Consider the following 16879-nt stretch of genomic DNA (forward strand, 5'->3'; position numbering starts at 1 on the left):
GTGTGTGTGTATGTGTGTGTGTGTATGTGTGTGTGTGTATGTGTGTGTATGTGTGTGTATGTGTGTGTGTGTGTGTGTGTGTGTGTGTGTGTGTGTGTGTGTGTGTGTGTGTGTGTGTGTGTGTGTGTGTGTGTGTGTGTGTATGTGTGTATTATTATGTGCAATGTAAGTTGATGGATTGTCCCTTCAAAGACAACCCATCAAAATCTCTAGAGTGCTTATACTTCGATCAGGAAATCACCCTGTACTCTTCCTGTTCTTGGAGAGGGGCGCAGCGTCACACATTCTGGGGGTGCGGCACCAACGCTGGCCTTGTTGTCACGTGTATACACCCAATTCGAGCCGCTTGTGACTCCCCACTCTCTCCCTATTTGGTATGACCTCCTCAATCCCACTTTATTTTGAATTATAACTCTGTACCACCCTGACCACAGCTATGGTGCTTTCTCTCTCTCTCTCTCTTTTCTACTTTCTGGGAAGCCTCACTAGGACAAGGGTAAACACCTGCTGGTTATAAACATTTAATCTACAGGAACCATATACAACACACACAAGATACAATATTGACTCTAACACTATTTTATTTTAATCAGGTTGCATCCAATCCCATCAGGAATCTATCAGCTGCTTATCTCAAGTGGTAGCCCAACTCGAGCCCATAGCATAAGTGGCTCGCCACTTATGCCATCAACCTCACTACGTGGGTTAAATCTTGAAATACAATAAGGCACTATCAGCCATAGAACATATATAAATATACACAAGTAATGCCAGCCTATGGCTGTAACACTATAGACACCAGTATAATCATTCCTCGCTACCAAAAATAGTCAGTCACTCAGCTCCAACTGCATCATGCACGCCAATGACACTCAAACATTCCATCAACTCCCTATAGGTAAACAATAAGAACCTTCTCTCTACACCTGGAGATTCACTACCCTGAACATCTTCATGTTCCTCCACAAATATCCACCAAGGTCTTCAACAGCTCTTCCAGGCTGCTACACCATGAAGTTTCCTCGAACAGCACTGGTGTTTCACCACTGGTATTATAGAGCACGTGACACTCCTCTTCACTGCTACTCATCATAGCTCGAGGTCTTACTGTTCACTGTGGGACTACTCTTCCTCAGAGTACACTTCTCCTTCAACAGCCTTGGAGTCTCTTCCACAAACTCACTGTACTGGCTCAAAGTCCACTCAGCAACTCTTTTCTCCAGACAAACCTGCAATCCATTGACACACCAATAAAAATGTTTCCCTAGAAACATATAACTAAAATAAACTCATACATAATAAATGTCTCAACTCGACATCTTCCTGATCACCACACGCCTTGTGGGACTCCCCCACGAACGGGCGAGGCCAAACTCCGACTCCCCTGAGCTGCCCTCTGCCGAGGCTGCCTGCCGCCTCCGCCTCTTTCAGTTTGCTAGAGGCACTCGGCGGGGAAGGACGTACTGCTCCTCCCTCTAGCTAGCTCCCTCATCTCTATCCTCTTATTTAGGATGTCTGCCTCAATTAAACATGTTAAATACATCAATAAACATCCGCTACGGTCGCTGGGCACACGACCAACAACAGGCAATCACTGTTAACTGGTTAAAATGAGCTTACCAGAGAATTTGGTCCACTCGCGGCGCTCACTGGCTGGGCAGTCGACTCTCAGGGCGCCCTCCGCTGCCAGAGAACTGCTTTAAACTGCTCTACACTCTTTCTGCAGTTCACAACTTGAGCTGACTAGTTCATAGTCTTATTCCTCAATCGAGACGTCTGTCCACTTCCTTCGTCTGGAAGGTATATCACTCAGGGGTTCTTCCTCACCAGGGGTTCAAACGGAGCACGACCTCCTCTCACGATTTCTTCAGCTCAAGTGAGGTCAAAACCTTCTGAAGCGAGCCTCACAAATCCAACAAATTCTCCTCATTTCATGTCATGTCAGTTATTTATTTATATTCTTACTTACTGTCCGTAATTTTAATCTACTCGTCAAATTCAATCGAGTGTTTACTATATACATTTCCAGGTGTGGGAACCGACCTGTGAGATTTATATTTATTTAATTTATATGAATTTATATAGAATTTATATTTACGTAATTTATATATTTCGATAGCAATTTGAATGATGTTTAGCTGACTATTTCTGCAATAATCTCACAACTGAATCTTTGCACATTAAGGGGGTTTATATTAAATTTATATATATATATATATATATATATATATATATATATATATATATATATATATATGTATATATATATATGACTGCATATATATTCAAACTACAGTATTAAACTACATTTTTGGAGGCGCCGTATCCTATTGTATGATAGGCCTAGTCCACCAGGTATATCTAGGATGTAGACACTAATAATCCTCATGCGATGGTAGCTTTCAACAACCGATGTAACTGATGTACCAAGATTAATTCTTGTTTCCTCTTCTATGTTCCTATCAAAAGGGCACTAGCTATAAAACCGGAATCCTAATATAACACAGCTATATCAGAGAAATATTTGTTATATTATTAGATAAGGACCAAGGATTAATTACCTAAGTTGAGTCGTTGCCTCATGTCCTAACCGGAATTAATCATATCTACCTAACATTACTGGCCAATAATGACTTAGATAAGATTTCGGAAAGACACTTTTCTTGTGGTTGTTGACTGCGTGTTGAAGATGCTAGAAGTACTATTTCAAGTTCAAGTATGTTTATTCAGACAAGAAAGAAATACATCTCAAAGGGATAGAGTTGCTTAGGCTATTTCTATCCCCCCTGGGGTAGAAGTGACTCGAACCCATTCGCATTGCACTCGAACCCACTCTTGTGTTCCTCATGTGTGCCCCAAAGAATGAGGTGATTTGATAAAATACTATGCCCAAGATTACCATCAGAGTGCTGGCGGGCTGATGGGGAAGTTGCCTCGGCTACATCAGCTTTTGTCCGGTCGTGATGGTCGAGTGGATAAGGTGCCCTGTACACCAGTTGCATAGTGCTCCTGGCAGTTTTTGTTCGAGTCACTTCTGGGGTGTCAGTTTTCAGTTACATGTTTGCCTGGGAACCATTCAGGCTTGTTCACATTTGTGTTCCTCAAGTGTGCCCCAAAGAATGAGGTGATTTGATAAAATACTATGGAAAAGATTACCATCAAAGTGCCGGCGGGCTGATAGGGAAAGAGCCTCGGCTACCATCAGCTTCTGTCTGGTCGTGATGGTCGAGTGGATAAGATGCCCCTGTACACCAGTTGCATAGTGCTCCTGCCAGTATGGTTTAAATCACTTCTGGGGTGTAAGTTTTCAGTTGCATGTATGCCTGGGGACCATTCAGGCTTGTTCACATTTGTGTTCCTCATGTGTGCCCCAAAGAATGAGGTGATTTGATAAAATACCATGGCCCAAGATTACCAACCGAGTGCCGGTGGGGGGATGGAAATAGCCTCGGCAACCATCCTCTTTTGTCCGGTCGTGATGGTCGAGCAGTTAAGGGATCTTGTACGCCAGCAGTGTGCTCCTGGCAGTACGGGTTCGAGTCACTTCTGGGGTGTGAGTTTTCAGTTCCATATAGTCCTGGGGACCATTCAGGCTTGTTCGCATTTGTGTTCCTCACGTGTGCCCCAAAGAATGAGGTGATTTGATAAAATATTATGCCCAAGATTACCATCAGAGTGCCGGCGGGCTGATTGGGAAATAGCCTCGGCTACCATCAGCTTTTGTCCAGTCGTAATGGTCAAGTGATGGTAGAACCTCTCTTCTCAATCACGACATATTCATTCCTGGCACTCTGGTATCTTTCTCAGCTCTCCTGTTATTCCTAAAGTTTCTCCATGCCCTTTTACTTTGCTGCTTAGCTAGCCTACATCTCTGGTTAATCCATGGGTTTCTGATCTTTATTTCGTTGTCTTCCTTTTGGACTGGAACTAACTTGTTTGTTGCCTCTTTGTATTTCTGCGTGATGTAGTCCATCATGTTTGGGGCAGTCTTTCCCCTGAGTTCTGTTTCCCATGTTGTATCTGTTGGGAATCTTCTTATCTCCTCATAGTTTCTCTTATGAATGCCAGCCTTTTGTTTTCAATAACCTTTCTTAACCAGCTACTCGAACACCAGTGTATTATACTTGCTCATTCCTACTGGGGCCTCAAAACTGCTTTCCCTTATGTCGGAGTCGTTCAGAGGGAAGAATAGGTCGAGTCTCGCTGGTTCATCGTTTCCTCTCATCCTAGTGGGCTCCCTGACATGTTGGCTTAGAAAGTTTCTTGTCGCCACCTCCATTAGTTTGGCTCTCCATGTATCCTCTCCTCCATGCAGTTCCTTGTTCTCCCAGTCTATCCTTCTGTGATTGAAGTTCCCCATAATGAGCAGATGGGATCGATTTCTACAGGCAACAGAGGCTGCCTTCTCAATTATAGTGTTAACTGCCGTGTTATTGTTGTCATACTCTTGCATGGGTCTTCTGTCATTTGATGGAGGGTTGTATATCACTGCTACTACTACTTTTGGTCCTCCCATTGTCATGTTGCCTGTTATGTAGTCTCTGAATCGGTCGCAGCCTGGGATGACCATCTCCTTGAAACTCATTCCCTTCTCATTAGTAGGGCCACTCCACCTCCTCCTCTTCCCTCCCTCTCTTTCCTTATTACAGTGTAGTCCTTGGGGGAAACACTGCATTCGTTATGATTCTTGAGAGTTTTGTTTCTGTGAGTCCGATTACATCTGGTTTCACTTCTTGTGCTCTTTCCCTTAGTTTATTTGCCTTGCTTGTGATCCCATCTTTGTTTGAGTACATCACCCTGAAACTGACTCTCTTCTGTCCATTCACAGATCCTATTGCTTGCCTTGAAGCAGAGAAACAGAGAGGGACCGGGATGGGAGGGCCAAGGAAGGGGGACCTGGGGATCTGGGTTGTGCAGGGGCTGGGAGGATCTGGTACGGGGAGGGAGGTGTAGGGGGGAGGGCTTGAGGGGGTTGGGGAGAAAAGAGGGCTTGGGGTGGGTGGTGGGGGAGGCTTGGGTGGGTGAGAGGGGAAGGCTTGAGGAGTAGTGAGAGGGGGAGGCTTTGGGGAGTGTGGGAGAAGGGGAGGTGTGGGAAGAGGGAAGGTTAGGAGGGATGGAAAGGAATGGGGGGCATATCAGGGAGGAGATTTGGGGGGAGGGGGGTGGGAAAGAGAGTGTTGAGTGGGTTGAGGAAGAAGGGAGTGCTCAGGTGAGTAGGGGAGAAGGGAGGGCTCAGGCAGGTGGGAATACTGGAAAGTATGGGGGGGAGGGGATGGAGGGCTTGGGGGGTGGGGGGATGGGAGGGCATGGGGCATTAGGGAGGGCTTGGGGGGTGGAGGAGATGGGAGATCCTGGGGCGGGAGGATCGGGGGAGGGCACCCAAGGTGGGCACCTTGAGCACAAGGGGTTGGGGTAGGTAGAGCATCTATTGGGTGGAGGATGAGGGGAGGTGCTTCTTTCACTGTGTCTGTTGAGCTGCTTGTGGAGGATTCCCTGCACCCCTCTGGGATTGTAGGGCTCAGGGTTGTGGCTCCCTGATTCCTTTCTCTCTCCATGCGCTCCCTCATCGCGGCTGCTGCCCTTTTTCTCTTGTCTCGTCATATCCCTCTAAAGGAATACTTTTTTGAACTTCTGTACATTTGCTAGTCCACTCTTCCTTGCTAACAAGTCCTCGTTTGTTCTCTCGCTTGTGAATACCACCATTATCAGTCGGTCTCTGTCCTTGTTGTACCGTCCGATCCTGAAAACCTTCTCAATATTTTGGTCAGCCCTCTCCATCTTTAGTCCTTTAAAGATCTCATTACTTCATTTTTGTCCTGGTCTCTCCTGTCCACTGGACCGGTCCCTGTTTGCTCCTTAATGCCTACTATTACTACTGCTCTTTTCGCTCTGTCAGCTGGCTAGTACATTTGGCTGGTTCCTGAGAGGAAGCCACTTCCAATGCAAATTCCCTAACTGCAGACCTAGCTTCAGTTTTTTTTTAAGCAGTTCAGCAAATGAGGGCTGTGTTGTAGAGGTCCCCTCCACAGTAGCATTCCTATCTCCCTGAGGTACGGTTTGTTGTCTGGTATTGTGGAGGAGTCTCCTTCAGGCTTCTTATCTCCTCCTGTGCTCCCCTTAGTTCATCCTGTAGGTTGGTTCCTATCTCCCTCATTACCCTCAGTCCTTCACTGAATTCATCCCACATTTGCTGGAATACTTCCTTAATCCAGGTTTTCATGTTCCACCCCATCTTCTGAGTTTGTCCCTCCCATGTCTGTCTCCCTGTGGTTGCTTCCCCGAGTTAGTCTCCTAGCCATTTTTTCTCCCTATGAGAGAGAGAGAGAGAGAGAGAGAGATGAGAGAGAGGAGAGAGAGAGAGAGAGAGAGAGAGAGAGAGAGAGAGAGAGAGAGAGAGAAAGAGGGGGAAGGAGACAGCTGAGAGAGGATGAGAGAAGGTGGGGGGGAGATGAGAAAAGGTGGGGGGGGGAGATGAGAGAGAGAGAGAGAGAGATTGAGTTTGAGAGAGAGAGAGAGAGAGAGAGAGAGAGAGAGAGAGAGAGGAGAAGAGAGAGAGAGAGAGACAGAAAGAGAGATAGAGAGAGACAGAGAGAGTGTGTGTGTGTTTGTGTACTCACCTAATTGTACTCACCTAATTGTGCTTGCGGGGGTTGAGCTCTGGCTCTTTGGTCCCGCCTCTCAACCGTCAATCAACTGGTGTACAGATTCCTGAGCCTATTGGGCTCTATCATATCTACATTTGAAACTGTGTATGGAGTCAGCCTCCACCACATCACTTCCTAATGCATTCCATTTACTAACTACTCTGACTCTGAAAAAGTTCTTTCTAACGTCTCTGTGGCTCATTTGGGTACTCAGCTTCCACCTGTGTCCCCTTGTTCGCGTCCCTCCAGTGTTGAATAGTTCATCCTGTTTACCCGGTCGATTCCCCTGAGGATTTTGTAGGTTGTGATCATGTCCCCCCTTACTCTTCTGTCTTCCAGTGTCGTAAGGTGCATTTCCCGCAGCCTTTCCTCATAACTCATGCCTCTTAGTTCTGGGACTAGTCTAGTAGCATACCTTTGGACTTTTTCCAGCTTCGTCTTGTGCTTGACAAGGTACGGGCTCCATGCTGGGGCCGCATACTCCAGGATTGGTCTTACAATATGTGGTGTACAAGATTCTGAATGATTCCTTACACAGGTTCCTGAACGCCGTTCTGATGTTAGCCAGCCTCGCATATGCCGCAGACGTTATTCTCTTTATGTGGGCTTCAGGAGACAGGTTTGGTGTGATATCAACTCCTAGATCTTTCTCTCTGTCTGTTTCATTAAGTACTTCATCTCCTATTCTGTATCCTGTGCCTGGCCTCCTGTTTCCACTGTCTAGTTTCATTACTTTGCATTTACTCGGGTTGAACTTCAACAGCCATTGTTGGACCATTCACTCAGTCTATCCAGGTCATCTTGTAGCCTCCTACTATCATCCTCTGTTTCAACCCTCCTCATAATTTTTGCATCGTCGGCAAACATTGAGAGGAACGAATCTATACCCTCTGGGAGATCATTTACATATACCAGAAACAGTATAGGTCCAAGGGACTGACCCCTGCGGACTCCACTTGTGACGTCTCGCCAATCTGAGACCTCACCCCTCACACAGACTCGTTGTCTCCTGTTGCTTAGGTACTCCTCTATCCACCGGAGTACCTTCCCTCTCACTCCAGCCTGCATCTCCAACTTTCGCACTAGCCTCTTGTGTGGCACTGTATCAAAGGCTTTCTGACAATCCAAAAATATGCAGTCTGCCCACCCTTCTCTTTCTTGCCTTATTTTGTTGCCTGGTCGTAGAATTCAAGTAACCCTGTGAGGCAGGACCTGCCATCCATGAACCCATGTTGATGCTGTGTTACAAAGTTCCTTCTCTCCAGATGCTCCACTAGTTTTTTTCGCACAATCTTCTCCATCAGCTTGCATGGTATGCAGGTTAGGGACACTGGCATGTAGTTCAGTGCCTCCTGTCTATCCCCTTTCTTGTATATCGGGACTACGTTAGCTGCTTTCCAAATATTTGGCAGTTCCCCTGTTGCCAGTGATTTGTTATACACTATGGAGAGTGGTAGGCTCAGTTCTCTTGCTCCTTCCTTTAGAACCCAAGGGGAGATCCATCTGGGCCTATAGCCTTCGTCACGTTCAACTCTAGTAACACTTCCTTACTTCCCCACTGGTAATCTCAAACTCTTCCAGTGGTTCCTGGTTAGCTATTCCCTCACTTACCTCTGGAATTTCTCCTTGCTCTAAGGTGAAGACTCCTGGAATTTCTTATTCAATTCCTCACACACTTCCTTGTCATTTGTAGTGAATCCTTCTGCCCCTATCCTTAATCTCATAACCTGTTCCTTTACTGTTGTTTTTCTCCTAATGTGGCTATGCAACAATTTAGGCTGAGTCTTTGCCTTGCTTGCGATGTCATTTTCGTATTGTCTTTCTGCCTCTCTTCTCATCCTGACATATTCATTCCTGGCATTCTGGTATCTTCTCTGCTCTCCAGTGTCCTGTTATTCCTATAGTTTCTCCATGCCCTTTTACTTTGCTGCTTAGCTAGCCTACATCTTTGATTAAACCATGGGTTTTCTCATCTTCATTTCTCTGTTTTCCTTTTGGACTGGGACAAACTTGTTTGCTGCGTCCTTGCACTTCTGCGTGATGTAATCCATCATATCTTGGCCGTCTTTCCCTGAGCTCTGTTTCCCATGCTATATGTTAGGAATTTTCTTATCCCCTCATAGTTTCCCTTTCGGTATGCTAACCTTTTGGTTTCGGTATCCCTCCTCGAGTTCAATAACCCTTCTTCAATCAAGTACTCAAACACCAGTACACTGTGGTCGCTCATTCCTACTGGGTCCTCAAAACCGATTTCTCTTATGTCGGAGTCGTTCAGAGTGAAGACTAGGTCGAGTCTCGCTGGTTCGTCATTGCCTCTCATCCTTGTGGGTTCACTGACATGCTGGGTTAAAAAGTTGCCTTGTCACCACCTCCAATAGTTTGGCTCTCCACGTATCCTCGCCTCCATGCGGTTCCTTGTTCTCCAGTGTGTGTGTGTGTGTGTGTGTGTGTGTGTGTGTGTGTGTGTGTGTGTGTGTGTGTGTGTGTGTGGTGTTGTAAGGGGGAAATGCGTGGGAAACTGGGGAGTGGAAGGGGTGGAGGTGTCACTTCAGGTCAGGTGGTCACGTGGTGGGAGAGGGTGAGGAGATGGAGGGGGGTCCCACTGTGTGGGACGGATTGGGGGTAGGGGGATGGCATATCTGGTATTCTACAGAGGAAGTGAGAAGGGGAAGGGGCTGTGTGTGTGTGTGTGGTGTGTGTGTGTGTGTGTGTGTGTGTGTGTGTGTGTGTGTGTGTGTGTGTGTGTGTTTATGTATGTATGTGTGTATGTGTGGTCAGTGGTAGGGGAGAGTGGGAGTCGGAGGGGGGGGGGTGGAGTGTTGTACTCACCTAGTTGTACTCACCTAGTTGTGTTTGCGGGGGTTGAGCTCTGGCTCTTTGGTCCCGCCTCTCAACTGTCAATCAACAGGTGTTCAGAATCCTGAGCCTATTGGGCTCTAACATATCTACACTTGAAACTGTGTATGGAGTCAGCCTCCACCACATCACTTCCTAATGCATTCCATTTGACAACCACTCTGACACTAAAAAAGATCTTTCTAATATCTCTGTGGCTCATTTGGGCACTCAGTTTCCACCTGTGTCCCCTTGTGTTAAATAGCCTGTCTTTATCTTCCCTATCAATTCCCTTCAGAATCTTGAATGTGGTGATCATGTCCCCCCTAACTCTTCTGTCTTCGAGCGAAGTGAGGTTGAATTCCGTAGTCTCTCCTCATAGCTCATACCTCTCAGCTCGGGTACTAGTCTGGTGGCAAACCTTTGAACCTTTCCAGTTTAGTCTTATCCTTGACTAGATATGGACTCCATGCTGGGGCTGCATACTCCAGAATTGGCCTGACATATGTGGTATACAAAGTTCTGAATGATTCTTTACACAAGTTTCTGAATGCCGTTCGTATGTTGGCCAGCCTGGCATATGCCGCTGATGTTATCCTGTTGATATGTAATGCAGGAGACAGGTCTGGCGTGATATCAATTCCCAAGTCTTTTTCTTTCTCTGACTCCTGAAGAATTTCCTCTCGCAGATAATACCTTGTATCTGGCCTCCTGCTCCCTACACCTATCTTCATTACATTACATTTGGTTGGGTTAAACTCTAACAACCATTTGTTCGACCATTCCTTCAGTTTATCTAGGTCTTCTTGAAGCCTCAAACAGTCCTCTTCTGTCTTAATACTTCTCATAATTTTGGCATCGTCCGCAAACATTGAGAGAAATGAATTTATACCCTCCGGGAGATCATTTACATATATCAGAAACAAGATAGGACCTGAGTACAGAGCCCTGTGGGACTCCACTGGTGACTTCACGCCAATCGGAGGTCTCATCCCTCACCGTAACTCTCTGCTTCCTATTGCTTAGGTACTCCCTTATCCACTGGAGCACCTTACCAGCTACACCTGCCTGTCTCTCCCGCTTATGTACCAGCCTCTTATGCGGTACTGTGTCAAAGGCTTTCCGGCAATCCAAGAAAATACTGTACGCCCAGCCCTCTCTTTCTTGATTAATCTTTGTCACCTGGTCGTACAATTCTATTAAGCTAGTTAGGCAAGATTTACCCTCCCTGAACCATGTTGGCGATTTGTCACGAAGTCCCTTCTCTCAAGATGTGCTACCAGGTTTTTTCTCACGATCTTCTCCGTCACCTTGCATGGTATACAAGTCAAGGACACTGGCCTGTAGTTCAGTGCCTCTTGCCTGTCGCCCTTTTTGTATATTTGGACCACATTCGCGGTCTTCCATATTTCTGGTAGGTCTCCCATCTCCAGTGACCTACTATACACTATGGAGAGTGGCAAGCAAAGTGCCTCTGCACACTCTTTCAGTACCCATGGCGAGATCCCGTCTGGACCAACAGCCTTTCTAAGATCCAGATCCAGCAGGTGTCTCTTGACCTCCTCTCTCGCAATTTCGAACTCTTCCAAGGCCGCCTGGTTTACTTTCCTTTCTCCTAGCACAGTGACCTCACTTTGTTCTGTTGTGAATACCTCTTGAAACCTCTTGTTGAGTTCATCACACACCTCTTTGTCATTCTCGGTATTCCTGTCCTCGCCTGTTCTAAGTTTCACTACCTGTTCTTTCACTGTTGTTTCCTTCTGATGTGACTGGAGTAGCTTTGGTTCGGTCTTGGCTTTGTTTGCTATATCATTTTCATAACTTTCCTCTGCTTCTCTTCTCACCTTCACATACTCATTCCTGGGTCTCTGGTATCTCTCTGTGCTTTCTGGTGTTCTGTTATTCCGGAAGTTCCTCACGCCCTTTTGTTCAGTTTCTTTGATTCCATACATGCCCTATTATACCATGGATTGTTCTTTTGCTTCTCGGATTTTCCTTTTGGGCCGGGATGTATCTGTTTACTGCCTCCTGACACTTTTGGGTGACAGAGTTCATCATGTCTTGTACGGACTTGGTTCTGAGTTCTGTATCCCATTGTATATCCCTTAGGAATTGATTCATTTCCTCATAGTTTCCCTTTCGGTACGCCAGTCCTATGTTTCCCAGTTCTTTTTCGGGGGGGGGGGGATAATTCCAAGCTCTACCAGGTACTCAAAGTTCAATACACTGTGATCACTCATTCCTAAGGGTGCTTCCATCTTGACTTCCCTTATATCCCACTCATTTAGGGTAATATCAGATCAAGCATTGCTGGTTCATCTTCTGTGTGTGTGTGTGTGTGTGGTGTGTGTGGTGTGTGTGTGTGTGTGTGTGTGTGTGTGTGTGTGAGAGAGAGAGAGTGCGGGGTGTCTTGGGACAGTGTAAGGCGTGGGAAGTTGGTGGAGATGGATGGCCGCTCACCTGGTCCTGTGTAGCATCTTGAGTGTGAAAACCTGTGCCCAGAGTGAGCCACTAGGAGCTGTATTCTGAGATATTTAGACCTACTTTAAATTAATTATTTTAAGTCACTTTGTACACCTTATTGATGATCTAGAGAGGGGGGTACCTACTATCAGCTCACCCCGAGCCAGCACGCCTAGGTGAGTTTGAGATGTCCTTTTGACAGGGTTGGTCACCTGTTCTCTTCTCTGCCCTGGTATCAATGTTGTCTCCACGTGCTCCTGGTTGTCTTCACGTGTTCTGGTATACCATTCGTTCCTATCTTCCTCACTGATCGTCAGTCACTATGTGCAGCATAGTATACGTTCCTAAACGGTGCACACACTTTGGGGGATCAATCACTATGTATGCTATAATCCGCTTCACAACACAATTCTCAGCAAGCATATCGTAGGTCCTGGTTAGGTTGACCAACGGCACACATTGATCTTGCCATTCGCCCTTATTTTTGCTTTTTTAATTGCTCTACCGCTGTAGGAGCTCATTATACACTTGATCACTGTGCCTTGTATACACTCCGGTGACAAAAAACTGTTTCTTGTCTCCGTAACACTTCAATGTCTCGAGATAATTGATGTTATTCGCAGACCCTACGGACACCACGTGTGTCTCTCACGCCTCCAGACTCGTGTGTATGTGCATATGTGTGTGTACGTATATATATAACAATAAATGATAAAAACGGTAACAAATGTAATTGGAACGTATGTTAACACATACCAATTGTTACCCATACTTTCTCCTTCCTTTCCTGCTAGGGTGGCACGTAGTGCCATATAATTACAACCGACTCTGGAGGTAGGAAATGATTGGGTGTGAAGGGGTGGCAGGGCTATGATGGTTGGGAACAGTGATGTTGACGTCACTCAGAGGTTGGTCTAGATTACAAGACAAAGTATGATAGTGTGATACTGGATTTGAATTTATTGATGCCATAATGCTATAGTGAGATTCGTTGGAGAGGGGTGGGGGTTTGCTTTCGAAAAAGATAGTTCTACAAATTATGCTAGTCCAGACCTGGCCCCCCCCCCCCATTGTTGGGTCGACGTGGCTAGCCCTGACCTGGCCCCTCTGTTGTGTCGACGTGGCTAGCCCTGACCTGGCCCCTCTGTTGTGTCGACGTGGCTAGCCCTGACCTGGCCCGTCTGTTGTGTCGACGTGGTTAGCCCTGACCTGGCCCGTCTGTTGTGTCGACGTGGTTAGCCCTGACCTGGCCCCTCTGTTGTGTCGACGTGGCTAGCCCTGACCTGGCCCCTCTGTTGTGTCGACGTGGCTAGCCCTGACCTGGCCGTCTGTTGTGTCGACGTGGCTAGCCCTGACCTGGCCCGTCTGTTGTGTCGACGTGGCTAGCCCTGACCTGGCCCCCTCTGTTGTGTCGACGTGGCTAGCCCTGACCTGGCCCGTCTGTTGTGTCGACGTGGCTAGCCCTGACCTGGCCCCTCTGTTGTGTCGACGTGGCTAGCCCTGACCTGGCCAACAGCAGTGTGTTAAAAATTAGAGTCGGCTCATCTCCCAGTGTCAGGCCTCCAACTAGAGACAGTTGTATTCATACAATTTTAGCTTTTGGCATTTGTTCCCGTCATTCTCAACTGATTTGGGTAGGAGTTCCTTAATCCTTAGTGCTATCTCATATTTATATTTGAGTATGGAGTTTTCATTCACCGCTTCGCTTCTTAGAACATTCCATGTTACAATTTTTGATACTGAAGTCCCTAGTGCTTGTGGCCTTAAAAGGTTACCGAATTAGGTTAGTGTCCAATTATGTAAAGTCGGTCCTTATCGATCCATATGTATTTTCTACCACGTGTATTACGTCGTGATAGTGCATCCCTTCCTCTTTTTACAGTGATATGATTGATTTACTCGTGTAACCCTTTTGCTCCGGAACTAGTATTGTGAAGGTTTAGCTATTGATTGTCTTTTGCTTTGGTTGAGTTCAACAAAGTAAGGCCTTCTCTTACAAAGGATTACCTAATGTGTGATATTAGTCGTAGTGAATGGCCCTTCAAATCTATGTGCTGAGTATTCAGGGTTGTCTGAGGCGTCTGTGCATAGGATTTCATCCTCATCACGGCTCCTACGGATTTTCTCATTATCTATATAAATAAAAATGGAAATATTCGTTTGTGCATAACTGCTAATCTCTGAAAGTTCTTCGCCGATTGCTTTGAAATTTTCACACAACGTTCCATTCGCATCCGAGCAGATTTTTGTATACATACTATAAAGATGTTACGTCTGTGACAGTAAAAAATCATGCTTTTTCATGTGAGGGAAATCTTCGAAAGCTCTTTACCGATTGATTTGAAATTTTTACTCAACGTTGCATTCGAATAGGCGCGCCTTTTTATATATCTACTATATACATGCCTCACCTGTGACAGGAAAAAACATGTTTTTTTGAAAAACAGCGCCATCTGTTGGACATAAGAGCAACACATGCTGTAATCTCCGAAAGTTCTTCACCGATTGCTTTGAAATGTTGACACGACATTGCATTCGAATAGGTGTGTCTGTTTATATACCTACTATATAGATGCCACCCCTCTGACAGATAAAAGCATGCGTTTTTGAAAAACAACGCCATCTGTTGCACATACCTCTTCTACCGATCTGGAATCCTCTTCTACCGCGTCTGGAATCCTCTGGAACGTAGGTTCGAATCCTTGTCACAGACCTTGTGGATTTGTTTGCTAACATTTATCTAATGCACATTTTCCAGGTTCCTGAAGTTTACAGCTATCCAGAGTTCTTGGCCATCCAGCCCGTGAAGCCGGAGTGTGCGGTCGTCGAAGGAAGAAAGGAGCAGGCTGAGCGACCTGGCCCTGACTCTGAGGCTTATACTGTGGAGCCCGAAACCTTCAGGACGCAGACCCACCACCAGAAACCACATGGAAAGAGTAAGTTTAGAAGAGATTTAGAGTTCTGTGTAACTATATATATATATTACATATATTTAAATAAATAAAAATGTAAATGCTCGTTTGTTCAAAATCGTTAATCTCCAAAAGTTCTTCACCAATTGCTTTGAAATTTTCACACAATGTTTCATTTGCATCCGAGCCGGTTTTTATATAGACACAATATAGATGTTACATCTGTGACAGGAAAAAACATGTTATTTTTTTTTATAACTGTGTTTTTCATGTGAGTGAAATCTTTGAAACCTCTTTGCCGATTGCTTTGAAATTTTGACACAACATTACATTAGAATTGGCTCGTGTTTTTATGCACCTACTATATACATGAAACGTCTGTGATAGGAAAAAACAGACTTTTTTGAAAAACAGCACCATCTGTTGGACATAAGAGCAACACACAGTGTAATCTCCTAAAGTTCTTCACCGATTGCTTTGGAATTTTCACACGACGTCTTATTCGAATACACTCATGTTTTTATATACCTACTATATAGATGCCACTCCTGTGACATGTAAAAACATATTTGAAAAAAAGCACTATCTGTTGCATGTAATAACAACACATGCTATACTAAATATGATTCCATTTCAATGTTTCCGATTGCATTGATAATTTGAATCTTCATACACTTCGACTTCTTTTCATTTTGATTTATTTATTTTCTATGCCATTGCACTGGAATTGAGCTGCTGTGTTGTTGTTTACCATAACGTTCATTTCGTAAGAATAAGTATAAATGCCACACCAGTGACAGGTAAAACCATTCTTTTTTAAGAAACAGCTCCATCTGTTGCACATAGAGCAACACACTTTACTAAATATGTTACGATTCCATTTCAATGTTTCCAACTGCATTGCCAAATTGAATTTTCATAGATTTTAATTTATTTTTATTTTATTTAATTATTTTGACATTGCGTTGGAATTGAGCTGTATTGTTTACCATACCATTCATTTTGTGGGTATAAGTATAGATGTACACTTGTGACAGTTAAAACATGTTTTTTTTTTAAACAGCACCATCTATTGCACTTAAGAGCAATACACGCTATACTAAATATGTTTTGATTCCATTTCAATGTTTATGATTCCATTTCAATGTTTCCAATTTCATTGATAAATTTACTTGGAAATTGCATTGGAAATTGAGCTGTGTTGTGTACCATACCATTCATTTCGTGAGTATAGTTTAAATCTTTATTTTTTAATTTTTTTAATGTCGTTTTTAACTGTTTTTTCTTATAGTTCAGTGATGGAAACATCAGATCATTTGAAAGTCCCAATTTTCTGATGGAAGCATCAGATCATTTGGGAATGCATCGGACTAGGAGTGGGGGATGGTGGGGAGGACGAGGGGACAGGGAAGGGGGTAATGGTCGAAGGGACGGGGGAGTTGGGGATGATGGGACAAGGGAATGGAGAATACGGGGTAGGACTAGGGGACGGGGGAGTGGGAGATGGTGGGGAGGACGAGGGGACGGTGTAGTGGGGGATGGTGGGGAGGAGAAAGAGATGGAGGAGGAGGGGAATGGAGGAGAGGACGAGGGAATGGGGAGTGTGGATGGTTTGGGGGACAAGTGGATGGAGGAGAGAGGAATGGTGGGGAGGACTGGGAGACAGGGGAAGGTTACTGTGGCTGAGCAACGCATGTGCATTGCTGAGCCACATCAACACGTGGCCGGGTACAGCTATTATATAAATTATATATATATATATTATATATTATATTATATATATATATATATATATATATATATTATTATATATATATATATATATTATTTAAATATGACCGAAAAAGTAAGATTAATAATTCTAACACGAATTTTCTCAATCTTTCGTACATTACGCTTCACTGTTGGAGGTAAATCAAAAATCACTTCTCCAAAATTCATTTTTATTTCTAGTCTGACGCGACACGGGCGCGTTTCGTAAAACTTATTACATTTTCAAAGACTTCACAAATACACAACTGATTA

At 44.9% G+C, this 16879-nt stretch overlaps 1 protein-coding gene across 1 annotated transcript in view; it reads left to right on the forward strand.

Moving 5' to 3' along the window:
- Positions 1 to 14961, forward strand: part of LOC123767224 (DBH-like monooxygenase protein 1) — a 117406-nt gene extending 102445 nt beyond the window's left edge. Inside the window, exon 16 of the mRNA XM_069304728.1 lies at positions 14701 to 14961. Within this exon, the coding sequence (XP_069160829.1) occupies positions 14701 to 14946 (246 nt within the window). The 3' untranslated portion in view covers positions 14947 to 14961. The remainder of the gene's footprint in view (positions 1 to 14700) is intronic.
- Positions 14962 to 16879: the final 1918 nt, after the last annotated feature.

The sequence above is a fragment of the Procambarus clarkii genome, chromosome 53 (genome assembly GCF_040958095.1).
Source record: "Procambarus clarkii isolate CNS0578487 chromosome 53, FALCON_Pclarkii_2.0, whole genome shotgun sequence".
In the NCBI taxonomy this organism is placed as follows: domain Eukaryota; kingdom Metazoa; phylum Arthropoda; class Malacostraca; order Decapoda; family Cambaridae; genus Procambarus; species Procambarus clarkii.